At 37.1% G+C, this 25,803-nt stretch overlaps 7 protein-coding genes across 8 annotated transcripts; 4 read left to right on the top strand and 3 right to left on the bottom strand.

The window, feature by feature from the left end:
• Nucleotides 1-92: 92 nt before the first annotated feature.
• Nucleotides 93-3,799, top strand: LOC141899191 (glutamate receptor ionotropic, kainate 4-like). The gene is made up of 10 exons (XM_074785353.1): nt 93-209; nt 463-621; nt 1,094-1,228; nt 1,618-1,806; nt 1,942-2,036; nt 2,334-2,421; nt 2,812-2,998; nt 3,132-3,254; nt 3,409-3,632; nt 3,752-3,799. Exons 1-10 carry the CDS (start codon nt 93-95, stop codon nt 3,797-3,799), a joined length of 1,365 nt encoding a protein of 454 aa, XP_074641454.1.
• A 301-nt stretch (nt 3,800-4,100) lies between these two features.
• On the top strand, nt 4,101-5,145 carry LOC141899368 (glutamate receptor ionotropic, kainate 2-like). The gene is made up of 2 exons (XM_074785622.1): nt 4,101-4,345; nt 4,891-5,145. Exons 1-2 carry the CDS (start codon nt 4,113-4,115, stop codon nt 5,141-5,143), a joined length of 486 nt encoding a protein of 161 aa, XP_074641723.1. The 5' UTR covers nt 4,101-4,112; the 3' UTR covers nt 5,144-5,145.
• A 6-nt stretch (nt 5,146-5,151) lies between these two features.
• Nucleotides 5,152-13,298, bottom strand: LOC141899366 (condensin complex subunit 2-like). Its single transcript, XM_074785621.1, has 18 exons — nt 13,227-13,298; nt 12,801-13,069; nt 12,297-12,381; nt 12,028-12,114; nt 11,841-11,943; nt 11,555-11,646; nt 11,226-11,291; nt 10,804-10,993; nt 10,610-10,698; nt 10,044-10,188; nt 9,403-9,493; nt 9,147-9,274; nt 8,846-9,069; nt 8,304-8,405; nt 8,035-8,220; nt 7,725-7,838; nt 7,173-7,340; nt 5,152-5,886 (listed from the first exon to the last, which is right to left on the bottom strand). Exons 2-18 carry the CDS (start codon nt 13,067-13,069, stop codon nt 5,827-5,829), a joined length of 2,199 nt encoding a protein of 732 aa, XP_074641722.1. The 5' UTR covers nt 13,227-13,298; the 3' UTR covers nt 5,152-5,826.
• A 306-nt stretch (nt 13,299-13,604) lies between these two features.
• On the top strand, nt 13,605-17,945 carry LOC141899383 (putative ATP-dependent RNA helicase DDX56). 2 transcript variants are annotated; one of them, XM_074785642.1, is made up of 11 exons: nt 13,605-13,739; nt 14,122-14,283; nt 14,538-15,019; nt 15,342-15,518; nt 15,595-15,705; nt 16,209-16,423; nt 16,544-16,617; nt 16,927-17,016; nt 17,110-17,215; nt 17,655-17,770; nt 17,846-17,945. In XM_074785642.1, the coding sequence occupies exons 1-11, from the start codon at nt 13,671-13,673 to the stop codon at nt 17,906-17,908; spliced, it is 1,665 nt and encodes a 554-aa protein (XP_074641743.1). In that variant the 5' UTR covers nt 13,605-13,670; the 3' UTR covers nt 17,909-17,945. The 2 variants fall into 2 exon arrangements, with proteins under 2 accessions (XP_074641743.1, XP_074641744.1); XM_074785643.1 differs by having other exon boundaries at nt 16,550-16,617.
• A 150-nt stretch (nt 17,946-18,095) lies between these two features.
• LOC141900063 (protein BCCIP homolog) lies at nt 18,096-20,293 on the bottom strand. Its single transcript, XM_074786774.1, has 8 exons — nt 20,209-20,293; nt 19,735-19,906; nt 19,525-19,599; nt 19,299-19,379; nt 19,120-19,215; nt 18,858-19,036; nt 18,607-18,772; nt 18,096-18,280 (listed from the first exon to the last, which is right to left on the bottom strand). Exons 1-8 carry the CDS (start codon nt 20,214-20,216, stop codon nt 18,113-18,115), a joined length of 945 nt encoding a protein of 314 aa, XP_074642875.1. The 5' UTR covers nt 20,217-20,293; the 3' UTR covers nt 18,096-18,112.
• LOC141899192 (uncharacterized) lies at nt 18,478-23,667 on the top strand. Its single transcript, XM_074785354.1, has 14 exons — nt 18,478-18,537; nt 20,411-20,533; nt 20,610-20,684; nt 20,760-20,949; nt 21,036-21,112; nt 21,195-21,330; nt 21,415-21,476; nt 21,556-21,681; nt 21,857-21,928; nt 22,002-22,031; nt 22,111-22,325; nt 22,414-22,683; nt 22,923-22,995; nt 23,068-23,667. Exons 1-14 carry the CDS (start codon nt 18,478-18,480, stop codon nt 23,665-23,667), a joined length of 2,109 nt encoding a protein of 702 aa, XP_074641455.1.
• A 42-nt stretch (nt 23,668-23,709) lies between these two features.
• LOC141899935 (ribonuclease H2 subunit A-like) lies at nt 23,710-25,787 on the bottom strand. Its single transcript, XM_074786569.1, has 8 exons — nt 25,623-25,787; nt 25,418-25,489; nt 25,201-25,327; nt 25,035-25,122; nt 24,606-24,743; nt 24,436-24,529; nt 24,116-24,239; nt 23,710-23,910 (listed from the first exon to the last, which is right to left on the bottom strand). The coding sequence occupies exons 1-8, from the start codon at nt 25,753-25,755 to the stop codon at nt 23,760-23,762; spliced, it is 927 nt and encodes a 308-aa protein (XP_074642670.1). The 5' UTR covers nt 25,756-25,787; the 3' UTR covers nt 23,710-23,759.
• Between the last annotated feature and the right edge of the window lie 16 nt (nt 25,788-25,803).

The raw sequence follows: 25,803 nt of genomic DNA on the forward strand, positions 1-25,803 counted from the left end.
CACTAGAGTCGAATAAATTTCTACTTACAGATAACATTATCGATATAGTCAACAGCATGAAACGATGGATTTATAAAAATATGATTAAAATAATGTCGTTTAATATGAACAAAACGACTTATAATAAAGACATCAAAAGACTTATCGAAACGGAAAATAGATTTCTTCTTATCTGCAGTCTTCAAAATATACAGCGTATATTCGGCTGGGTAAGTGACTTATCTGTACTCTCAGAGGATATAAACAGTCAAACTTACATCAGTCGATGTCATCAGATCAAGTCGTCACATTCAACTATCACAACTATTCTGAGTCTCAATTTGTATTGCTAATTCAATTTACTAAATGTAAATCATCGTTTGGATAAGTCGTCACATCTACGACCAGCGAGTTTCACTGAATCTTCCAAACGTTTTTCCAACCCATGAAATTCCATAGTTGCTATATATCTATTTATTGTAGGTTCACCAGCACGGTATATATAAATGGCATTTAACCGATAACTATTGGTTGATAGTTGGTGACAACTATAATCACGCGATAATTGAAGACTTTCTTCACGACGGAGATAACGTGTTGGTTATTGATTATGCAGTAAACAAGAAATCGTTTATAAATCAGGTATTTATACATCAAGTATAACTGTTTTCTGTTTAGCTGAAACCGTGTGGGAATGCTGGATATTAGCGAGGGTTATTTCATATAGAATTAAAAATCTCTTGTCTTGGGGCTATAGTTTTCTTCTTCTTGCAGATGCATCTTTTAAAACATCTTGAAAAATGTTCCATCTTACGGTAGAAAGTGCTGACTTCATAAAAGTTTCTTAAGAATCTGGATATAACTTTTTTTTTCATAAATCTTCTCTAGTTTTTTCTTCTTATAGATATTTCAATTGGATGATTTTCCTCAAATCGAATAAAAAGCTGAATTCAAAGCTAACCGGTTTTTTCTCGTTCCTATCGATGAGTCTTGAAAACTGCCCTCGAAAATACCTGGTCCTGGACATAGAAAACATTTCTGATCGGTTATGAATGGAAAATAAATTCGACAAAAATCATGATCGAAATTAAAATGTCTTCGTCCTTTTGTTCAGGTTGTGTGGATTGTAGCATCGGTGCAAAGGGCTTTAAACGAAACGATAAAATCAGGAGTGACCGAAATGAATAAGAGTTGTAGATATTCACAAATCGCGTGGCCAATTGGAAAAACTATTCTAGACAATATTGAGGTCAGTTTGCTGCAGGGGTGTTTTGTTTTAACTAATCTTACAGAACGTATGAATGACAAACGGCAAACTGCACAATACTGCAGTAAACCTCGGCTTACTTGGAGAAACTGTGACCACACGCAAAATTTGAAGTTAAAGATTGGAAAAAATTCATCTGGAATTCAGAAAATAATTTCTTTTTTTGTTCGAGTTGTTAAAAGTCTGAGTTGACAATGTCGGAGTTCAGTGAGGTATTACTGTACTGATTCGAGTTCAGCCGACCGTTTACTGGAGAATAATGCATTTTGGCGAATAGCTCTGCTTGCATGCAAGCAATTTCATTATAACGTCATTTTCTATATCGGAGATTAACTTTATATGAATAATTGGGTTTTTTTTTCCCACGACAGACACCTGGTAGAAACGATAGTCAACAAGAAGGCAGTATAGACGTCATGACGGCATCAGTCAGACAACATCCAACTTTCAGCACAGTTCATAGAATTAGAAATATAAAGCAACTGGAACGTCTGGAAGTTCTTTATCCAATGAAAACATACGGATTTTGCAATAGAACTTTCCATGTTATGTCTATTGAGGTGAGTTTGTGACAACAAGGTTTAAAGTTGTTAAACTTATAGTTTCTTTCCCATCGATTATTGCCACATAAAATTTATTTCTTCTTTTAGATCTTCTAAATTCATAAATCGAATTAATCTATATTTATTTTACAGTATTTTCCCTACCACTTTTTCAATTTCAAAACCGGAAAATGGGAAGGAATAGTAATAGATTTACTGATCGAATTATCTAAACGTATGAACTTCAGGTAACTTTCTCCACGCTTATCAAGCTCCACACAAAACATAGCAAATTAGCAGTTTTCAAGCGTCATTTTAACCCCTGTGAAGCTGGCTCCCGGTTCCCGGTTCCCGGTTCCTTATTCGGCTCCCGGTTCAAAAGCATTTTGAATCGGGAGCTGAACCAGTAGCCGGCTCCCGGTTCCCGATTCGGCTCCCGATTCAAAATGTTTTTGAATCGGAAGCCGAATAAGGAACCGGGAACCGGGAGCCAGCTTCACAGGGGTGTCATTTTAACACTTCTTCATTTTATTTGTTGTATATAGTTATGTCATATCACCAGCACCTGATAACACATGGGGTGTGCCTAAGAATGGAACGTGGAATGGAATGATCGGAGCTCTTATCAAGAAGGTATGTAACTTTATTTAGAGGAAGTAATCCCTAGTTAGTTACCTTATCGTTGGTGGTAAGCTTTTTATAATCGGATGGGCTTATACCAAGAAGTGGTTTGTGAAAATATCCGATCGGGGAACTAAACCACAGTCAGGTTTAGAGAAATCCCACAATAATCACAATAATCCCACAAAGACTAATTAACCATCCGGATTGATGGCTGATATAGTCTTTAGCCGAAATGTTGCACTACTGTGTCATTAAGGGCTTCACATCTTTAGCTGAATTTATAGTGGGATTTCCCTCGTTTATTCATCTTACACGGGAATTTATGTAATTCATCGACCGGGATTTATCAACCGAATATTCATCCACTGCTGTAGAAATGATGCTGGACTATATTTGCAGGAGACAGATATGTTAGCTGTTATATTGACTGTTACTGCTGAACGAAATGCAGTCCTCGATTATACAACACCGTTTCTCGATGATAAAACAATAATGGTCATAAAGAAATCGACATCTGAAAACATTTTCTTGTTCCTGTCGCCATTCTCGAATATGGTCTGGTATTGTTCCATTATTGCAGTACCAAGTAAGCTGGTAAACTTGTATTCTTTAAACCCCAAATTGGGACGGTTTCGACTTTATTTTACATCGTGAAGCCAATAGATCATTGTCAACATGTTCAGAATCTTCTAGTTATGGGTTATGTTTTTGTTTTCCAGCTATAGGTTTATTGCTGGCGCTATTCACGAGAATAACTCCGCACCGTGGTAAACAGAAGAACCACCCGCTGAAAGAACCAAAACATTCAATTTGGTACACATTGGGTTCGATTGTACAACAAGGTAGGGCCTTGGAAACACAGATTATACGTATCTCCCAATCTATGAAATCGAATGCTCAATGACTGATTCATTTTTCCCTTTTCAATGTCGTCAATTATTTTTGGCCGTATTTTGATATATCAGGGAAAGTTAATTGATTGTTTAATTGTTTCAGGTGGAGTACATCTTCCTGAAGCGCTTTCCGGACGGTTATTGGTAGCTCTTTGGTGGGGGTTTGTTATCGTCCTGTTGGCGTCGTACAGCGGCAGTTTAGTCGCGTATTTGTCATTACAAAATGACAAACCTTTCATATCGAAAATAAATGAATTACCGGAAATGAGAGAGAAAGGTTACAAATACGGAGTATTGAAGGACGCCGCTCTGCAGAATATATTCCAGGTAAGCAACACCGCCGCCTGGATTTCAACCCTTACTCGTATTCGATCCAGTTCTACCGTTACAGATCGAATTCAGTTTTAATGTTTTAATCAATTCAATGTTTTAACTTCTGGATCAAGCTTCACAGTCATATGGCTCAGATTTACAATTATATAAGCTCATTCTAAGCTAACATTTTAGTTATATAGCCAATCTTACAACGTAAGACCAATTCAAGCTAAGTTTGGTCTAAAACAAATTAAAAAACTTAAAACCAGTCTAAGGCCTTCTTAGTTCTAAAGCCAATCTAACATTCTAAGACCAGTCTATTTAAGATTAAAGACGATTTGATGGACTTTGTCATGGCTGTCCAGTTATATTGAACTCACCACGGTGTCCTGATTACTGTCGCCCTGAATCCAACAACATTCGTTTCTATGATGGATTTTTCGTGTTTAACAGACGGCTACAGATGGAATCTATGAAGAAGTCTGGACCGGAATGAAAGACGATGAAAACAATTTCATGCCGACAAATTACGACGGAATGAAACGTGTTTTAAACGATAAATACATTTATCTTACATCGAAATATTTGCTGGAGTCACGAAATATGAGTTTATTCCCTAAAGACGAACAGTGTTCATTAACGCAAGCGAAACAAGAGTTTCTAGGGACGTATTACGCATTGGGATTCCCTCAAGACAGTCCACACGTGACACGATTCTCTATGGAGTAAGTATGCCTCCCCCTAGGCCCCCGTAACCAGCAGATAATGGCGCGGGACAACGGTGCTTTCTGTTGTTTACAAGTCACGTCTGCGTTTAGAAACTGAGGAGTGTCACAGATTCAAAAATAAAAAAACCCATGTCTAGTTCTTTGATGAATGTTAATACGTTGACCTTCGTGTACCGGTACTAAAAACTAAAACATTTTTCTGATACCCGAGAAAATCCCAGCTTCCTTGCTGCAGGGGATTAGAAATCTTGGACCTCTCTTACGAATGATTAACACAACCCACGAGTTATGGTTAGAAAAATTGCTGGTAAGATTCAAGAATAGGGGACTAGTGGTTAGGATTAGGGTTAGGGTTAGGTTTAGTTCCCTAATCATCATTAATTACTATATACATTACTATAATTACTATATACATTACTATCATTATATATCATCATTATCAATTACTAATATTATTACTTAATTGATTACTATCACTACATATATATTGCTATAGTCCCCTATTCTTGAATCGCACCAAATTGCTTTTTTTTCATTTTCAGGATATTGCGAATTTTGGAAATTGGATTGGTCAATTATTGGAAATCCACGTACAAATCGGGCTATCAATGCGACTCAACGAATCATGTGAACCAACAAGACATCAGCCTTCAGAAAGCGCAGGGGGCTTTCTACATGCTGTTCATAGGACTGTTTACTGGATTACTGGCTCTCATTGTTGAGAAGATCGTTTCCGTTTGTCAGAAGGATAAAGTGAGGGCGGTACCAGAGACGAACCAACACAGACATAAATAAATAAATTATAGAAATATGATGTTTATTCTACTTCTACTAGGTTATATACAACTCCTTAAAATTACACTTTTTACTATTTACATAATTATTTACATCATCGTAACTAGTTACAGTTTCTCTTTTACAGATAAAAACACAACTTTTTAAAATTAAAAACAATCTCTGTTGAGACACGTGAATAAAATGAACACAGTTTAAAATGAGTAGAAATGAAGAATTCTAAATGATTCGCGTTTGGAATTCCAGTTTGGAGTTCATTTACACAGTAGACTCTGCAACCTGAGTCGGATCTTTCGGGACCATAAAAATATATCCGATTTTAGTGATATCCGAGTTGGATGCTATGTATTTCATATATAGTGCCATAAAAAATATTTCATCCATCATCAGAGTTGAATGAATCCACTCCGGCGGAGTCTACTGTAATGTTTGCTTAAGGCAACAAATATCCTCCTATTTGGATATTTAGAACCTCCTATTTATAACAATTACGCTGAACCTAACTGGGACAAACTGAGACCAGTGGCTAAACGGGTCCGAGTTCAGATTCAGATTTTGTCCGAGTCAGTCATAAGTCTGAAGATACCATAATCTATAAATGCTTGGTTATCGTGGTCTATCACTGACGGGTGGAATCTTACAGCTGTTGATTTATTGCACTTGAAACGCTATCGTGTGACTGTCTATATTCCTTGAGTGATTGTAAAATCTGACATGTCCTCCGATGGTTTCAATACTAAATTCTGAAGCGAAAATAAATCAGTTTCATTCATTTATTAATCCGCAAAATTGTTTTAAATTTTAATTAATGAATTTTCGTTCAAAGTCTCAGATTGAAAACTATAATTTACAGTTCATTAAGGAACTCGACAATAAAAATAATGGAGTTCAACTCTCACATGAGTAAGGTCGGTCATCATTGACTTTGTTTTTCTAGGGTTCATACTAAACTAGTGGAGGAAGAACAGAGCTGAATTTCATAAACATTGGGGAGCAAAATAATAATCTTTGTGAACATTTTGAAATTTGTCAGTTATTACCACAGTTCTTCAATCTTTGTAACACTGAGGATTTACCCGTGGGGTTAAACTTTGATATCCAGGCTATGAAACCAGGCCCAGCAGGTAAAGGATTAACCCCTAGGGGTAGCTTTGATACCCGGTCTATGAAACCAGGCCCAGCAGGTAAAGGATTAACCCCTAGGGGTAGCTTTGATACCCGGTCTATGAAACCAGGCCCAGCAGGTAAAGGATTAACCCCTAGGGGTAGCTTTGATACCCGGTCTATGAAACCAGGCCCAGCGGGTAAAGGATTAACCCCTAGGGGTAGCTTTGATACCCGGTCTATGAAACCAGGCCCAGCGGGTAAAGGATTAACCCCTAGGGGTAGCTTTGATACCCGGTCTATGAAACCAGGCCCAGCAGGTAAAGGATTAACCCCTAGGGGTAGCTTTGATACCCGGTCTATGAAACCAGGCCCAGCAGGTAAAGGATTAACCCCTAGGGGTAGCTTTGATACCCGGTCTATGAAACTAGGCCCAGCGGGTAAAGGATTAACCCCTAGGGGTAGCTTTGATACCCGGTCTATGAAACCAGGCCCAGCGGGTAAAGGATTAACCCCTAGGGGTAGCTTTGATACCCGGTCTATGAAACCAGGCCCAGCGGGTAAAGGATTAACCCCTAGGGGTAGCTTTGATACCCGGTCTATGAAACCAGGCCCAGCAGGTAAAGGATTAACCCCTAGGGGTAGCTTTGATACCCGGTCTATGAAACCAGGCCCAGCGGGTAAAGGATTAACCCCTAGGGTTAGCTTTGATACCCGGTCTATGAAACCAGGCCCAGCAGGTAAAGGATTAACCCCTAGGGGTAGCCTTGATACCCGGTCTCTGAAACCAGGCCCAGCAGGTAAAGGATTAACCCTATCAATGAAATCTAGGGTTTGCTTGGTATTCTTAAAACAATCAGGTCGAATGAATACTGTTAGATAATGGACTCAATCAATAATCTCAATGGATCAATCGTATATTTACCTTTTCATTAGCAAGATGTAGTAAACAAACAAATGCGATCGGAACGCTTAAATTCTTCGCCATATTTTTGGAGACTTTATTCGGTAGAACGTCGACGAGTTCGCTGAATGTGTGAGTTCCGTTGACGCTATCGTTTAAACGAGGCGTTTGAGGAGTTTCATCATTCTCCTGTTAAACATAAAATACAACAGTCAAATTAACTCCGACAACAAGAATCAGGGTTCGTCGTACACTTCAACCGGAATTCCAGGAGGTGTATGAACCCTGAAGAATTGAACTAGAAATCTAGCAGCAGACAGTGTGCGCGTTGCCCCAGATCTCACGGGACCAATAAATTCTCAATTCGAGGTACCCGGCGCACCCGCAGCAGGGATGGGTCATTATCAAGATAGATTGAAATAAGAAAACATGTTTGGTGCATGCTATAATCCGAGATAAGAGTCTGTACATAGGGTCAAAATTTCTTCAAGAAATCGGAGGATATCGAACTGATAAGAGAATAATTTATGATGTAAATGAAATGAAATGAACGCTATCAATATAAATAGCTACCTGTACCTTGTCACCCTCGGGGGGAACCATTAAAACATTCCACATACTGTGCTTCAATTTTTTCACGTCCATTTTTTTCGCAGCTTTAGCGTAAGCGATATCGATTTTACTGACCTGTAATCAAACAAATTTAACTCGTATTATTTTAAACTGGAGACCAATAACAGGAACCGAATCCTCAACTATTCGAATCCAGGTTTCATGAAAAAGTTAAGCTCTAATTTTTGGTTTAATTACTGAATTGATTACTTCATATTTTCAATAAGAACAATTCAAACTCAACCGTTTCAAAATTGGATCCTGATCTTACTTTTTTTGGTTGTTCGAGTAAATTATCTCCGGTTAACATCGAAGAACCTTCACCAGCGCCTCCGACATCATCACCTAGAAAATTATCGGCGGTTTGTTGACTTAAATCGGACATCTGACTGAATTCACCTCCAGCAGTGAAATCAAAACCACCAGCATCGTCATCATCATCTTCCACTGCAGCAGTCTGTATTCAATAGAAATATACATTCAAAATAGTTATGTAGTATTTTCACCCCTCCCCCTGAGAACTGGAAATCACGAACTTACATCGGCTGGACAGAAATTATCGCGATCATTCGCGTTATCATAATCATAATCAGCGACACTAGCGTCGAGATCTTCAGTTGAGTTGTACGTCTGTCGTCGAATCTATTTCAAATATAATTAAAATTAATTTCTAGGAAACGCTTTTCAAGATCTAGTTCCACAGTTGTGATTTAGAGATAGTTAGAATAACATTGACCAGGTATAAATCAAAGCCTGTCTATAGGGAACGCGTGCGAGACCAAGCAAGAACTGTTCACTGTAGACATTTTTTTACTTTAGTTTATTTTCAATGAGTTTTAACTCTGAAATCTCAACTGTGGAACAGGATACTGGATCCAGTTCCAGAGTTAGAGTTAACTCTGATTGAAATCTTAACTTTCTAATCTTCTAACTTTTTATAATGTGATTTTAGAATGTAAAGTGCTGTGGTTTAGTTCTTAGAAACCGTGCTACCGGGTATATAAGAAAATATATTATCATTATTATTATAACTACATTTACAGCTGATTACCGGTAGTAGAAACATGTATTTCAATACTTACTAAAACTTTCGGTTTTCCAAACAATCTGAATAGTTCACAAGGGTCGTAGTGTAAATCATCTGGTAATGTTAACATCGTGGAACTGTATTTATTTAACGTTGCTTTATTCACAGTCGTTGCTGCCCTCGTTTTCTTGAAATAAACTTCAAAATCAACTGCCTCCGAATCATAATCTATTTTAAACGCTGCCTTTTTAGTTTTCGGTTTCTTTTCTTTCGACACGTCTGAAATATTCAAGTAAAAAAAAATTGACCACTTCTCCCTTCTGACGATCAGCAATAACTTTCGGTAATTTACGTACCTTTAGTCTGTCCCTTGACCTTCCAATGCGAAGGTCCAGCCCACGTTGTAAGCAATGAAGAATTGAAGTATGAATATTCACTAGGTTGCGTAGATAGAACTTGTATAAGTTCTCCGACTGTTCCACTTCTATCAAATCATCGAAACAAATACAAAATACAGTAGACCGTTATTATCTCAGATATCACAGGACTGATCAGTTTTCTGCGAGTGAATTGCGAGGCTTGCAGAGTCCAGTGAACAGATTCAGAACTTACTTGATATTACTAACTACACTATTAACCATACGAGCCTCTTGACTATCACAACGTATTTCATCAGATTCACCGAAAACTTCATCACCTCGATCTAAAAAATCATATCAAACATGACGTGAATCTACTAAACGCGGCTAGGATGGTGATTTTACACCGAGGATAAATTGAATTAGAATAGAAATCGGGACTCAAAAATAGAGATAAACTTTAAAGGCCAGGGTAAAAAGAAGTACTAATAACTTCAAGGACTTTTTCGGCAATTTTTGACTCGAAAATAAGTACTCTCCAGTTAAATGAGGGCCCATAAGGAAGCATTTTCGCAAAGCCTTTGCCGGAATACTAGTCATGTAGACCAATCATATATACCAGGCTAATTCCATAACACTTTCCTTCAGTCAAATTTGGAAGGACTTTTTTATCAAAAGGAAGGACTTAGAGCCAAAGAGAAGGACAAAGATGATGTTTGTCCAAACTTTTTCCAAAAGAAGGACAAAGAAGGACTTGGAAGGACCGCTGGAAACCCTGTTTAGAACTGCCGTATTATAGCCTAAAGGTCAACCCCTGTTTTGGGCTAATCAATTCAAGTTAATGTAGTATGAACTGCTGTTATAACTACATCAAGTTGTTGTTTGTTCACTCACCATCAGCAGCACCGTAATCCTCATCATCCGTGTAACCCTCGTGAGTAGGTTGATACTGGTGAGGATCGTTAGGAATCGGTTCGGGTTCTGCTTCCATATCGAACGCGTGACTGTCGGTTTTACCAAATAAAACACTCGACGAACCCTACACAAATAAATGAACTAAATTTAACTGATGGACCGACATGACTAGACTGTTTGATACTGATTTAACTGAGGGACCGACATGACTAGACTGTCTGATACTGATTTAACTGAGGGACCGACATGACTAGACTGTCTGATACTGATTTAACTGATGGACCGACATGACTAGACTGTCTGATACTGATTTAACTGAGGGACCGACATGACTAGACTGTCTGATACTGATTTAACTGATGGACCGACATGACTAGACTGTTTGATACTGATTTAACTGAGGGACCGACATGACTAGACTGTCTGATACTGATTTAACTGAGGGACCGACATGACTAGACTGTCTGATACTGATTTAACTGAGGGACCGACATGACTAGACTGTTTGATACTGATTTAATGCCGTTCTCTTGTTAGTCACTTACGAGACAATTTTTATCCCAGTTCGTAAATGTGAAATCAGCGAATGCTGGACACACTTGAACATCTTCAAAATCACGTCCTCGGAACTGACCTGAAAATAAATCACATTCTTAATCACAGGTTTACAGGGTTCATAGTTGTAAGGCTAACTGGTTGATGTGGAACTGGATGTATAACTGGTGGTTGTGGAACTCACTGGACTCTGTCGATATATCGAGAACTTTTTCGTGTTCGTTAATAGTTCTATGGGTTGTTGCCATGACGACTGCGTTTGAATCGAGCTGTAGCTGAGATGAGTTGTCGACTGTGTATAGATGATTCAATAACAGACCGGTGGTGCCACCTTCATCGAACGTCGAAGCCATTTGATGAAATAACGGATCAACCTGGAAAACATTGTAAAACCATAAAAATGATTCGGTTATAAATAGAGTCGGCTGTGCTTCTGTCTCCAGACTGCGTGTCTAGGAGCTGATTGCATCACACGCCACGTATCATAAAATATCTAACTCCAATTCATATAATAATGAGCCATCCGTGCTCCGGCTACCTCGGAGTAAACTGATTGGATCCGAAGCAAGCGCCGTCTACTGGAGGAGAATATTACTTAAAACTCACCTCAAATTCCAGATCAAATTTTTTCACTTTGATATTTTTGAGATTTGTTTCTACTGTTTTACCGGACTGAAATGAGAACAATATACAATATCAAACATACTCGAGATTGATATATCAAGAGTGAAATCTCAAAATAAAAATCTCAGATATCAAGTTTTCTTATCCTGCCGACAATTGAGGAGTTCAACTGATTTTACCAGGAACTCGATCAATCAATTTGAAGGTCAAATTTGCGCAGTGTTGTCATCATAGATTTTCTGAAGTTCAGGCCCCGAGTTACAGTTAGCCAAATGAGGAACCGAGCGAGGGGAAGATTGAGGTTTTCTTACCCTTCGAAATCGTTTCTGTTTCTTAGCCACTTGTTGTGAACAATCCTCCTGATTATCAACTTCATTCCCACCATCTTCCGCATTATTCGAATCTACGATAAATCAAATTCATCTTGTGAAATATTTTAAGACCAAGATTTTAAGGGGCCACGCATCCATGAGAGGGACAAAGTCAAATTTTCACTATGTAGATTATGCTCAGAATTATGATCTTTATTGATGAGGGAATTTTTTAGAAATATTCCAATGAATTAAGAGAGAAATCACGGGTGAAATGAAAACAAACCTTTCTGTCCGAGTCCACCTAACATTTTATACGTATCTGAGTGTATCGCATCAACTCTTCCCGCGTATATTTTAGCACTAGCGTCTAACGTAGAACTAGCAACCTGTATAATTATAATCCATTCATTACAAATCAACCGAACGCAATTAAACTTTTCACGGACCTAGAAATGTTTAAAATTTAATACCTGAAAATTGCTCATTTCTTTTTTCTTGATCAGATCAGCCATATAATCGATAAGATGAAGACCAAATGCATTTTTCGCATTAATTTTCTGTAAAAGAGAATTATTTTCTAAAATATTTTCAGCCACATTTGAGTTGATCAGAGTAGTCACTAGTGTTATCCACAATGCCTCTTGCACTAAATCTAAGAACTCAAGTGGTTGAGGGAACCTGACTGGTTTGAAGGATGCTCTGAATGGAGCTCAGTTTGGGTTGAAGGAATTTAACTTACATTTTCAGCTGATAATTTGATACAGTTTGTATAATGTTCAGATAGTTGTGCGTTACTGAGACCGTGGAGAGGAGCCGTTCGAGATCTGAAACAAATCAAACTCCAGTCATCACAGTGTCACATTAATGAAGTCATCTCTATTTTTGAGTCCCAATTTTGCAATTCAATTTACAAAAGTGTAAGTTATCATTTTGATAAATCATCAGTTGCAAGTCGGGCCGGTTCCATAGTCGTGGCTTAGACTTAAGACCAGTCTAAGACCATCTTAGTTCTATAACCAATCTAACAACTTAAGACCACTTTTCGTCTTTTAGACTTAAGTCTCGACTATGGAACCAGCCCCTCAAGTCTTGTCGACTTGAGTTCAGTTAAACTCGAGTTAAACATCTCTATTTTCTAATCTCAATTCAATCCAAATGACGACTTACACTTAGTAAATTATACGTCTAATTCAAGTACAAGTCATCAATCAGTCACAGACATCAGCTGTGAGTTTCATCATACCTGTCAGTAGGACTGGATCCAGGGCTGCTCAGGTGCATTCGTTGAAGTTCTAAAACTTTCGATCGGCGTCGAGCTTTTTTCTCCGCGATGTCGTCGTTCTCCCGGGCGACGCTCGTCGGGGACGACATCGACCCGGAGCCGCCGCCCGTGAACACCGACACATGACGTCTCGTAGAGGGCGACACGTAATCCTGTCGAGGAGTTACAGTCTGAACGTGTGAAACACTTCCTCCCCCTGTCGGTGTTTTAAATACACTATCAGCCGCCATCTATAACAATCACAATAAAATAAAGCAGTTAGTTGATTTGAATTGCGTTCATTTGAAATTGAAGCCAAATTTGGAGCTTTAAAATCATCAAAACATAATAAAATCATTTACAATCGATTCTCATTAATATCATTCTCACTTTTAGATGGTTTTATACCTGTAGATTATTCCGTAGAGCGATATTTTAACGGTTAAACTAAGTATCGCCCGACGAACAATTCAATAGCCGCGCCCAGTATAACCCGCTCGCTGAACCGTCGATCATTGATTTATTCCACAATGAAACGATCAGATTCTACAAGTGGGTTTTTCCATATAATTAGAATAAAATATATCTATATTCAGCATAAATTTAGCACTAATTCCTGTTCAAAATCAGTTTCTTTTACATTAACAAAGCACCGTTTCGTTGAATCAGTTTTGTAATTAGTATTGCGTGGGGCTAATTCGGTTGGTAAATCATGACTCTCTGTAACCCTAACCCTAGCCGTAACCCTAACCCTAGCTAACCAAATACACCCGAGTACAGAGAACGCGGATCCCGATCTCGGACTGACGAGACGGACTGGGACTCGGAATACGACACGGACTAATAACCAACATGGCGGACGAAGAGAAATCTCGTGTTTTGCAATGGAATGAAATGGATTTAGACGACAGAATTCTCCTGGTAAAGTCTTAATACGATGTAACAAACCAAGAACAGACAATCATAGCTGTTACATAATTAGAAAACACAGTTATTCAATGTCAGGCGATCTTAATCTGGGCATCCATTTTTGACTGAAATTGAAACTCAAATCCAAGTCAAATCATCAATTCAACAACTTCAATCATTCATTCACACAACACAACTTCAAAACAAAATGTTGGCCTACAACGTTGCATGCAGGTCCAGCATTTAGCATTTAGGGCAATGGAATGAGCAAGTTGGACTACTACACTTGCCAGCCCACCTCAAACTGTTTTGCCTTTTTTGGCAATTAATCTGCCGTTTTTGGCGTGACAGATGTTGATGATTGTGATAGATTCTATAGTTGTTTATTTTATAGGCGATATCTAAATTAGGATGGGCCGAACCGACGATGATCCAAGAGAAAGCGATACCTTTAGCTCTTCAGGGTAAAGATATTCTGTCTCGAGCTCGAACTGGATCCGGAAAAACTGCTGCATACGCGATACCAGTTATACAGAAAATACTCAACTCTAAACAGGTGGGAGACGAATCTTAGAATAATATAGACCCAGTTTCACCAAATAGTCCTGCTAAAAACTAAAGTTTTCGGTTACACATTTTTGCTGCAAGTTCAAACTTAACCATTTGATTTGAAGCTTAAATTTTTTCACGAAACTGAACCCGGGAGCAAAGGAAAATTTCTGAATCCTTGAGAAGAGTTCCTGCATTCTAGAATCCAATCATTTGAAATCTTGATATTTTTAACAGATGTTGATGTTATATTTTTTACAGTTAGCTACGGAACAGACTGTAAAGGCGTTCGTGCTCACCCCGACGAAGGAACTGTCGCATCAAGCTTACAAAAATATCCTTGATTTAACGGCGAATTGTTCTAAAGAAGTAAAATGTATCGATATTTCTGGTCAGATTGAGTTGGACGCTCAGAGACCGATGTTAATGGAACAGCCCGATGTCGTAGTCGGTCCGCCCAGTCGTATATTCGCGCATTTAAAAGCCGGAAATTTGAAAGTGAAAGAATCGTTAGAACTTCTGGTCATCGATGAAGCAGATTTAGTTTTCTCGTTCGGTTACGAAAATGACGTCAAACAAATATTGAAATATTTACCGAAGATATTTCAGTCGTTTTTGATGTCAGCGACGCTCAGCGAAGACGTGAAATCACTGAAAAAACTCGTTCTTCATAATCCGGTGATCTTAAAACTGGAGGAGGCTCGACTTCCGGAAACCAGTCAACTTACGCAGTATCATATCAAGTGAGTTTATACGTGAACATATCATTTAGGACTAACTTTAGAGAGACCTGAACACTGGGGTCTTACAGATCAAACAAAATAGGAGGAAATCAGGGAATTTTGCTCAGTAGGATAATCGGGCAATTTGAATTTTTAGTATCTTGTTCTTGCTCTGGTGATGAGTGACACAAACAGCCCTCACTGAGGATGTCTTATAATTCGATCAGGGAATTCAAATTCTAACCTCTTATCTGTAAGAGCCCTATGAAAATGTGTTTATTATAACCAATTGAATTTAGAGAATAGTTTTAAACTATTGCGTTATTTTTGCTCTATGTTTTAGATGTGAACAAGAAGACAAGTTTGTACTGATTTATGCGCTGTTTAAATTGAGATTGATTTTGGGTAAATCTCTAATCTTCGTCAATAGTGTTGACAGATGTTATAAATTGAAACTGTTTCTGCGACAGTTCGGAATTGGTACATGCGTTCTGAATTCAGAACTACCCGGAAACTCTCGGTACGTACCGATATTAGATACGTTTTAAATGTTTTAGGTACAAAAGATGAATTTGTTTTGATGGTATTTATTACAGGTGTCACATTGTAAATCAGTTCAACGATGGTTTATACGATGTATTGATTTCCTCAGATGAACGCGCCGACCAGATTCAACAGAAAGGCAGTCAGAAAAACCGTAAGAAAAGGTACCTATCATTTTATATTAACTGATGTTTGAAAAATTATTCTGACATTCTCAAGGAACCTTAGCGGCAATTGATTTCAAATACAGTGAAATGTGGTCGCCTTGTATGCCTCGGATTATTGCGTGTCCCACACGACAAAATGTTAAAGATTGTCCTAATTTAATCCTTGTGATGACCAGCCATCATCACTCTGGAGAATTTACTTGCTGCCCTCTGGGCCCAGTTCCATAGTCATGGCTTAGACTTAAGACCAACTTAAGGCCATCTTAGTTCTATAACCAATCTTACAACTTAAGACCAGTGTAAACTAAATTTGGTTCTTTAACCAATCTAACAACTTACGACCAGTCTTAAAATCTAAGTCCATTTTTGGACTTAAGTCTCAACTGAGGAACCGGCCCTCTCCGGTCAAATTTACTAGCTGCCTCAGGGAGTAAATTCATTGGTCTTGTGAAATCGTGATTAGAGTCTCTTCTTGCATTAAGTATTTTATTTTTTCTTAGGAAGAAGGATCTCGAATCAGGAGTTTCACGTGGTATCGATTTTCAGAAAGTTTCGAACGTAATAAACTTTGATTTTCCGATGGATGTGGATTCGTATATTCACCGAGTTGGACGGACCGCTCGCGGCGACTGTAAAGGAACCGCTCTATCATTCGTCAGTTTAGACGAAATGCCGCGTCTAGAAGAAATAGAAAATACATTATCTGATAGCACGCGTGAGTACAATACACAATAAAACTAATTATATGCAAATATATTCACTGATAAAACTAATTATGCAGATTTATTCATGTGTTTGTTTGTGTTTGATTGGTGGAATTTTCATTTATTTCAAGCGGAAGGGACGAGTTTGTTTAAACCGTATAATTTCAAGATGGACGAATTGGAAGGTTTTAGATATAGAGCAAAGGTTCGTATTACAGTCAAACTTGACTTAGTCACATTACGGAAGTCATTTGAGTCTCAATTTGTTGTATTTCCAATTCTATTTACTCAGTGTAAGTAGTTTATGTAATTGATCGTCACAATGACTTAGTCAACAGGGTCCAGTTCCACAGTTCTGAGTTAAGATTTGACCCTGGGTTAAAACATTGAAAATGAACTAACTTTAACTCAGAGTTAACTCTGACTCAGAACTGTGGAACTGGGTCCAGTTTGATAGAATCATTATTTAATGTAACTTTCACTATAATCATTGTATGATGTTAAATGTTTGTAGGATGCGATGAGAATGGTGACTACGATTGCTATTAAACAGGCTCGAGTCAAAGAAATAAAAGCTGAACTATTAACGTCAGAAAAATTGAAAGTACGTCCTTTAAAATGGAATATGAACTCGTTGTCGTTTTTGTTGATGTTAGGAAAGATTTTATGAAGTGAAACGATGTTTATATCTTTTCAGTCGTATTTTGAAGATAATCCTCGAGATTTACAGGTTTTAAGACACGATACAAACTGTAATCCAATTAGAACTCAGTCTCATATGAAGAATGTACCGGATTATATTAGTAAGTTATATCATTATTTACCACAAAAGAAAGCCGTAGGCTGATTTACATACTGTGACAGGTCTTAGATACACTTAGGCAGGACAGTATAGACTTTATTTACAGACAGCCTCTTAGTTTTGATATTTCAATGTCCTTTGTGAAGAACGCACCTCAAATTATCAAGGTGCTGCCATTAAAAGTCCTATCTTGTCTCTCTTGTTTATGTCTTCTACGGTTTTGTTTAAAAGTATTTAGAATTCTTCTCTTATTTAAAAGATTTGTGTACTTATAAGTTTCCCTGATTGTACCCTGTTGTGGATGGCAGCGTCAGGGTTGTAGATTCACACTCTTCAGTCTGGGAGAGGCTCAGTGTTTTACCAGTGTTAGTCATATCGACGACAGTATTTTAATGTATCTCTATTTTGACCAACTCAATGGCTGTTTTTCTCTCGTGCAGTTCCGCCGACGCTACAGAAATTAAAACGACCGATTTCTTCGACTAAAACTGGAGTTTGGAAAAAGAAGAGTAAAGAACAGGAACGAAGACCTACTCGAGGAGAATTAAAATATCAGGTATGTTTTAACTCCGTGTGAAACCTTTTAACCCGTCGTGAAGCACACGCTCAATAAACTCCTCTCTCTTTTCAGAAACGAAAAGCCGATCCTCTGAAAAGTTTTGAATTCAGAACAGAAGCCAAAAGAAAGAAATGATGTTTTTAATAACAAAATAAAATTGATAAATTTCAAATTTGATCGAGTTGCCTTTGACTGACTAGTGGAATGTGGACTCCTCCTGGTGGAATGTGGACTCTATCAAACAGATGAGACGAGAAGATACATTAAACAGAATCTCTTGAGAGACAAAAAGACAAAAATGTTTTTAAATAAAAATTTCCGAGTTTATTTGTTAACATTTTATGCTAATATTTCAACCATTTGGTTAATGATACTGTCTAATCTATCGGCAGGAATAATCATAACGGTTCTGTACGAGTCGAATTCCTCGTCCTCATCGTCCCAGTCTCCTCCGACAGCGGTATCCTTCTCACTGTTCACGCAATACGAGAAATTAAATATCGCCTCCTGAAATAACAATGATGAACAAATTAAACTGAATCTGAAGACTCTGGAAAAACCTCTCAAAAACATAAACAGGGAAGAGTGGAGATCTAGGAAGCTAAGAGTCTAAAGGAACAGTCGGGTTATTTTCCAGGTCACATTCCTGTTCAGCGAAAGAAACATTTTGCATTTGGAATACAATAGATTCAATTTCAACGTGAATGAGTTTAGTCAAATTTGCAGGTTTCAACGACATTTATCTTGACAAAAAGGCAGGAAAGGTAAGGGGCTGGACCGCCTGACATTACCACCTAAATTTCGTCCTTGATTAAAGTAAAACCTGAATCTACCTGGAAAAAGAGTTCCTCCTCCGCGTTTTGGAAGATCAGTTCCAACGATTCATCTTTCTTTTTCATCTTCGATTTTGTGTCCTTTAAAACGTTCGTTTTACTGATCATTAAAAAGTTCTTGAATTCGAATTTCATTTTCTTCTGATTCGCTTTCTCAATTTCCTTTCTACAAAATTAAGCGATCATTTTAACGATGACGATAAGACGTATTGAGGATATTTTCAGAAACTGAACGAAGATTTTCTACTAACTTTAACGCTTGAAACGAAGGTAAAGCTATTTGTGGCGGGATATTGATGAATCTTTCGTTGATTAAAAATCCTAAACATTGTCGCGAATCGCTGAAATAATTCTTAAACTGATCTCTTTTATTACAATCATTGCACCTTTCTGTTAACGTCGAGACCATTTGTTTTACGAAATCAGCGTCCTGTAATGGAATAAATGAATTTGATAATTTACAATCAAAGAGCATCCGATTTACTTGGTTTCCGATTAGCAAATAATCTCTACCTTTTTGACGGTAACATTGATTACAGAAATGACACCGAAAACTTCATTAGAATCGCTGATATCTTCATCATCTTCTTCTTCTGATAATTCACATTGCTATAGAATATAAGTTCAGGTTTATTAAGCGTCTGCTCAAATCTCGTTTTAATGTTCACTTTACAATGATGATACAGACTTACTTTTATGATACTTCCGACATAATTTTGGGCGATTATCATATCTGACATTTCTGTCAGGTCAATATTGGCTTTGATAAACAGCTGAAAATAAAACAAAAAAGTTCAAATATAAATCATTTATAAGCTTTTTAAATCTTTTAAGCCGTAAGGAATGTAAATAATTTAAGCCTTCAATAATTTTGATGGGAATTTTTAAAATGGTTTTCATTCAAAGACTTTAATTTACCTGTTGTAATAGTCTACGGATGCCATGGAAATCACTGTCATCTGCTGTTCTCGCTTCAAAATCAATTTGAATCTCCTGCAAAAAAGTAGCACACGATGGATTCGAACCCAGTTGATAAAACGCCACTAGTTAACATATGAGACTAGGGTCGAATCCCATAAATATTCCATAACAACATGATTTAATATGGAATTTGGATCGATGGATTACCTTTTCCAACATTTCGTCATCACTGTTTTCACTTTCATCGTCATCCTCACTGTCATTTTCCTCCACATCTGGGTCGTTAGTCTCTTCATTTTCCAATTTTTTCATTTCATCCTCGACCGCTCGCTTTTTCCTGGGCGCAGCCATCTTGTTTTTATAAATGTGGAATCTATTTCTGAAACAATGGTTCCAAAGTTATCCGATATTTGTTATATTTTTCAATCAAATTTTACTAGAATTGTCGGTAATTAGTTTTTTTTAATTTTACTGTTCAATTTGATAAAAGACTTTCTCAAATCCTAACTGTGCACAGAAACGCGTGCTTCCTAGCACATCATCGTGCCAGCGTTATAGTTTTAGTTTTAATAGTAGAAAGGTCCCGAAATAGGTTATTTCTATTTTAAATGAATGAATTAGTTTTCCTATGGGGCCCATCAAATGTGGTAAGAAATATAAGATGGAAGAAATATTCTATACGCTATCATGCCATGGCTTATGAGAGTGTCCGTAGTTTATTCTGGATTTATGTGTGGCCAAAACGAATGCACCCAGTAGTTTTTCAAATGCCACCTAGATGGCGGCAAAGTCTGGTCGAATATTTTTTCGGAATCGCTTGCGGTCAAACGCCGGGACGATTAGAAAATAATTGATAATTCACGAATTTCGTTCTCATTTTCAGGGGAAATCGATTCACTGTCATTCTTTATCGGGTTTGAGTTTATCATCGACGAAATGGTTCGCAGAAAATCCCGAATCAGGATTGCGTTCATTTATTATGCACGCAACATCACTAATCAAAGAGGTAAAAATGCATTTTTGTTGCCTTTTTAATGTTTTTCACTTTGTTTTGTTGAAACTTTAGAACTCTTTGATTTTAGAGTAAGAAAGTCATTATAGATGATGACACCACATTGAAAGTTCGTAAAGCATTTATTGACTTCATAAAGAAGAAGGTATTTAAGAGATTTTATGCCAATGATGATAGTGAAAATTATGAAATCTGAAGTATATGTTGTCCATGATTTCAGTTGGATATAAGATGCAAGTTTTCGTGCATCAAATGCTTCCCAAAGTTCGGTACAGATCAACTATTATGGGCTAGAGAATTCAGGAGAGCCGAGATAGCAAACGAAAGCATTGAAAGAGTCCATATTACTATTGACGATGGCGTCTTAGACTCGTGGAAATATAACGATAGTCAATTACATTGTTTACCAGGTTAAACATACACATGATATTCAGAATCGTTTTGTAAAAAAAAATATTTCAATCCTTTTCAAAATTCATCTGTTTGATATTTGTAGACTGTCCATCGAAAACCGAGGAAAACTTAGAGATTACAGAAATAAAGTTGCCTTTGATCTTTCATTCGTTTTATAAGGTCATCCATTCTCCTATTTGAATAACGAACTCATAGATCGTCATATGTCACGTACTAAGTATGTTTTGTTGTATGTTTACAGGCAGATAAACCATGTTTATTAATTGAACGCGAATGTTTTATAAATACTGATGCTTCAAAACTTAAAAACATCATTTCTCATTGGTTGAATTTAAACCCTATAGGATGGATAGTAGTAATTACTCCTTATTCACCAGGTATAGTATATATCTTGCACATTTTGAGATGAAATATAGTGGAAAATGTTATGCAGAATGAGTTTGTTTACGGTGCTATTTCAGGATCAAGTTTTCAATCACGTTTATCAAAACAGAATGAAGTTCTTAGACATTTTATCACGCAGGTAAATGAGGAAAGTGTTTGTCGATTCTTTCGATATTATGAATTTTCAAATTGAATGAACGGTTGTTTTTTAAATACAGTTAGAAGTTCCGATTTATGAAGTGAGTTTAGATGAAGCAATCGGAAAGAGCTCATTTTTACAGCCTCCACAAAGTGGATTATTAGCATTCATTCATAGATTGTTCCTCATCAATTTACATCATAAGGTAATTAATAATTATCACACTATAGACTCCTTACTAAATTCGGTGCATTTACTGAAAAGGTTCGCTTGTTAATTCACTACTGAACAAGGCAGGACCAATTGTATTTACAGTAGATATGTCCAGTAATTGTCAGTAATCATGATTTTCCTCTAATAGAGAATTGTTTATACTTCAGTACACGTTGCTTCTGTGTCAGTCTCCAAATCTCATCAAATGTGCAATAAATATTGGAATGAAATACATGAAGGTAAAATAACGAAATGAAAATATTCCTGAACGTTCGAGAAAATTGCATTCACTCGATATTTTACCTGTTTCAGAATGAAAAAGTGTTAAAAGACCCTAAACTGGTATGTCTTGAAATAGAAAGCTCAATTTCAGTCACTGGATTCGAGAAATGGGTCATAGTTTTCACAATTAATGTTACAGATAGTGTGCAATCAGGCATTTAATAAACCTGCAATACCCGAGATGTTGTCAAGCATAGAAACTAAATGGATGTTGGATACAGAGCCAGATTTAACTATACCTCTACAACATCTAAACAGACGGCAAACTGAAAACAACTGGCTTCATATCCACCACGATGTTGGACACGGGATTTCTGTGCATCTATTCTGCAAAGATGAAATGACGTTAGGAAGGTATGATGAAATTTCTCGTCAAGTTCAGATCACCAGCATTGAACACGAAATAAGATTTAGATTGAATATTTTTTCTGATCTGATGCAGATTCACTGAGAAGCACATCGAAACGAGTACTCCAATACATGAATCAGGAAGTAGACTAGTACCAGACACAGCCGACCGAGTGGAGTTTCTCAACCCGACTTTTGATCAAGATGAAAGTATTCTAGAAACGACGACATCTGAACAACGTCCCCGTGAAAACAGATCAATAGAATCATCGAAACCTAAGACAGTTGTTTTATCATCACCTAATAAACGTCAATTACCGGCTTGGATGAATACATCGCCTAAAAAACATAAATATGTCAAACGGTAAATATAGGTCCCACACCTGAAGAGTAAAACTTCAAGGTCTCTTTTTTCTTGCTGGTGACAAATGGCACGAGAAACTCCTTCAGAAGAAACAGAGGGAATTGTGGTTCCCTGATTTTTATGAATCCAGCACAGTCATGATTAGGTGCAATGAGGGTGGATTCTAAAATGCATGAATGTTACACAAGGTTTTGATGAATCTTTGATTCAATTGTTTTCATATGGATTTATTTTTTTAGAGGAGTTATAACAACTAAATATATCCTGACTCCTGATGAACTTGTACAAGTTGCTAAACAAGTATTGGACCAGGTAAACACTGAATTAATGTTCAAATAATCAATGAATGTTTTTATTTTGATTTGTTGTTGATATTTGTTTTAGGAAAATAGTGATGAGGAAATGACGGAAATGCAGCAGCCTGTTACAGATGCACCAGATCAGCAGCAGCCTGTTAAAGATGCAATGGATCAGCAGCTCCCTGTTACAGGTGCAATGGATCAACAGCTACCTGTTACAGGTGCAATGGATCAGCAGCAGCCTGTTAAAGATGCAATGGATCAGCAGCTCCCTGTTACAGGTGCAATGGATCAGCAGCTACCTGTTACAGGTGCAATGGATCAGCAGCTACCTGTTACAGGTGCAATGGATCAGCAGCTCCCTGTTACAGGTGCAATGGATCAGCAGCTACCTGTTACAGGTGCAATGGATCAGCAGCTACCTGTTACAGGTGCAATGGATCAGCAGCTACCTGTTAGAGGTGCAATGGATCAGCAGCTACCTGTTACAGGTGCAATGGATCAGCAGCTACATGTTACAGGTGCAATGGATCAGCAGCTACCTGTTACAGATGCACCAGATCTAGCAAACAGCAGTAAACATAGACTTGAAGAAGATAAGACGGATCAAAACCAGAAACTGAATCCAATCTCGAATAATGTAAAGAAACAAACTGAAATCGATTTGTCATTTTTAGATTTTTGATCTTTTTATTGCGATTTTTATATTTTAATAAAATATACACAGGAAAGTTTTAAATGCAAGTTTTGGTAAATTGAATGAGGGTTGAATCGAGGTTAGAATGATTGAACAGATTTTAAACAGCGATCTTTGAAAAACACATGATTCTTAGCTTTGATTTGTTTGGCGACTGATTTGAAGAAAGACGTCAGGGCTGGAGTGTTTTTCGGTCTTTTTTTCATTGGTTCATCATCATCTTCATCATCCCTGAAACATTAGAGACATCATCACTATAATCATCTATACTGGAATTGATGTTTTGACAAATATTGAATTAGTCCAATTTGCTGAGACGAGCATCATGTTGATAACAAATCAAAATGATCTACATCGATGGTAAAATAAATTAGAAATTGGGACTTCAAAAAGAGATGACTTCAGAAATTTGACTGAGTTTGACTCGTGAACATACCAATGAACAGGAACACATTTCTTCTCTATTGCGGAGTATGCTGTAGACCAACTTATACGCACAAAATGTGGAAAACCAAATACTGGATCAATACTGTCGACCATGAACTTCTTAGTTTGTGGATCTGGAAGGAGAAAAATTTATACTGACGAAATATCAACTTAAAATCAGCATCAAATTAATAGATTTTGAAGAAGGGGACATTCATTCCTAAAGATGGATGTATTTTAGGCATTATTTACAAAGAAAAGATGGTCAAATTTCGTCCCCTCTTCTTTAAACACGTATATGTACTTTATAAATGGGAATTTAAACAGTACCTGCAGGATAACCCGAACCAAAACCACCTTCTGGAACTTTGATCTTTTCACCCTCAGTAAATTCCCATGATTTGGTGGCCCTATCTCTCGCTACCTAGAAATAAATGTTTGTAATAATCAAAAATACGATCGTCATAAACTATAGGAAATAATATCGAAATATAACTTACTTTAGCACAAATACTGGCAGCACTGACTATAGGGTAGATACTATCAGCCTTTTTAGCTACTGTGATATTCAAATTTGGGAATATTTTCGATAGTTTCTCCTGATATTTCTCGGGAGGTCCAACTGTATCTACATAAACCTATAACGTAACAGATAATCTATCACTGAGTTCTCAGTGTAACATCTAATGTAATATCTAATGTAATACCTAGTTAAATATCTAGTGTAAAATATCTAGTGTAAAATATCTAATGTAACATCTTGTGTAATATCTAATGTAATACCTAGTTAAATATCTAGTATAATATCTAATGTAAAATACCTAGTGTAATATCTAATGTAATATCTAATATAATGACTGGTGTAATGTCTAGTGTAATACCTAGTGTAATATCTAATGTAATGGCTGGTGTAATATCTAGTGTAATACCTCAGTTAGATTGACACCTCTTTCAATGGACCTCTGTATGAGACCAATAGCTGTATCATGAGATATCGCATTCAGATTATATTTCGCTCTGGAAAATAAATAAGAAATAGAGAAAATAGAGACGACTTCTTGAGTTTGAATGTGGAAACTTTGTAAATCTGACAACCTTTTCAGCATACTAGTTGATATATAGTGAGGTGAGAGTATATCAACTGTCCAACCAATCATTTCTTCTGCTTCTTCTAATTTTGTAAATAATTCTTCGCGTTGTTCTTCAGTCAAAGTCTTTGAATCTGTTATAATGAAAATATATCGAATATTGCTATTTCAATTCGAATTCGGTCAAACTTGTGACACCTATCAACATCATATATTCTACTCACCCGCAAAACCAATTTCTTTTAATTTGTCGTTGCTTGCAACTGGGCAATATGATATTCCATACACCATCGGGCCTAAAATCAAAATCATACATCATTAATATAGCGTCCGGCGTTATAGGACCCGAACATCGACAAACTTTCCACCAGCTGGTGCTGCCATCGGGCGGTATTAACGAAAATTAAACATATATATTTGCTTATTTACCTAAAACTGGACCCCTTCCAGCTTCATCAATACCCAGACAACACGGTTCAACCTTACATATCTCCGGAACATCACATTCTAATTTGAGATTTTGAGTATTATTATCCGTGAAACGTTTTATATCCATCTTCATTCGGAGGAAAGTCCAATAAAATTCAATTCAATTCAAACCGGAAGCAGG

Source organism: Tubulanus polymorphus, chromosome 2, assembly GCF_964204645.1.
Source record: "Tubulanus polymorphus chromosome 2, tnTubPoly1.2, whole genome shotgun sequence".
Classification (NCBI taxonomy): Eukaryota; Metazoa; Nemertea; class Palaeonemertea; order Tubulaniformes; family Tubulanidae; genus Tubulanus; species Tubulanus polymorphus.

Coding starts and splice junctions, on each gene's coding strand:
- LOC141899191 (XM_074785353.1), top strand. CDS start 93: ATGTCGTTTAATATGAACAAAACGACTTATAATAAAGACATCAAAAGA. Junction 622..1,093: donor AGAAATCGTTTATAAATCAG/GTATTTATACAT, acceptor CCTTTTGTTCAG/GTTGTGTGGATTGTAGCATC. Junction 3,633..3,751: donor CTCTGCAGAATATATTCCAG/GTAAGCAACACC, acceptor TTCTGGATCAAG/CTTCACAGTCATATGGCTCA.
- LOC141899368 (XM_074785622.1), top strand. CDS start 4,113: ATGAAAGACGATGAAAACAATTTCATGCCGACAAATTACGACGGAATG. Junction 4,346..4,890: donor GTGACACGATTCTCTATGGA/GTAAGTATGCCT, acceptor TTTCATTTTCAG/GATATTGCGAATTTTGGAAA.
- LOC141899366 (XM_074785621.1), bottom strand. CDS start 13,069: ATGGCGGCTGATAGTGTATTTAAAACACCGACAGGGGGAGGAAGTGTT. Junction 10,189..10,609: donor ACTGGGATAAAAATTGTCTC/GTAAGTGACTAA, acceptor TTATTTGTGTAG/GGTTCGTCGAGTGTTTTATT. Junction 9,275..9,402: donor AGTGTAGTTAGTAATATCAA/GTAAGTTCTGAA, acceptor ATGATTTGATAG/AAGTGGAACAGTCGGAGAAC.
- LOC141899383 (XM_074785642.1), top strand. CDS start 13,671: ATGGCGGACGAAGAGAAATCTCGTGTTTTGCAATGGAATGAAATGGAT. Junction 15,519..15,594: donor GAACTACCCGGAAACTCTCG/GTACGTACCGAT, acceptor TATTTATTACAG/GTGTCACATTGTAAATCAGT. Junction 16,618..16,926: donor GTTTTAGATATAGAGCAAAG/GTTCGTATTACA, acceptor AAATGTTTGTAG/GATGCGATGAGAATGGTGAC.
- LOC141899192 (XM_074785354.1), top strand. CDS start 18,478: ATGAGTTTAGTCAAATTTGCAGGTTTCAACGACATTTATCTTGACAAA. Junction 21,477..21,555: donor TTAGACATTTTATCACGCAG/GTAAATGAGGAA, acceptor TTTTAAATACAG/TTAGAAGTTCCGATTTATGA. Junction 22,326..22,413: donor GATGAAATGACGTTAGGAAG/GTATGATGAAAT, acceptor GATCTGATGCAG/ATTCACTGAGAAGCACATCG.
- LOC141900063 (XM_074786774.1), bottom strand. Junction 18,773..18,857: donor CCTTCGTTTCAAGCGTTAAA/GTTAGTAGAAAA, acceptor TTAATTTTGTAG/AAAGGAAATTGAGAAAGCGA. Junction 18,281..18,606: donor AGGAGGAACTCTTTTTCCAG/GTAGATTCAGGT, acceptor TTGTTATTTCAG/GAGGCGATATTTAATTTCTC.
- LOC141899935 (XM_074786569.1), bottom strand. CDS start 25,755: ATGAAGATGGATATAAAACGTTTCACGGATAATAATACTCAAAATCTC. Junction 25,328..25,417: donor AAAAGAAATTGGTTTTGCGG/GTGAGTAGAATA, acceptor TCATTATAACAG/ATTCAAAGACTTTGACTGAA. Junction 23,911..24,115: donor AAATGTGTTCCTGTTCATTG/GTATGTTCACGA, acceptor CTAATGTTTCAG/GGATGATGAAGATGATGATG.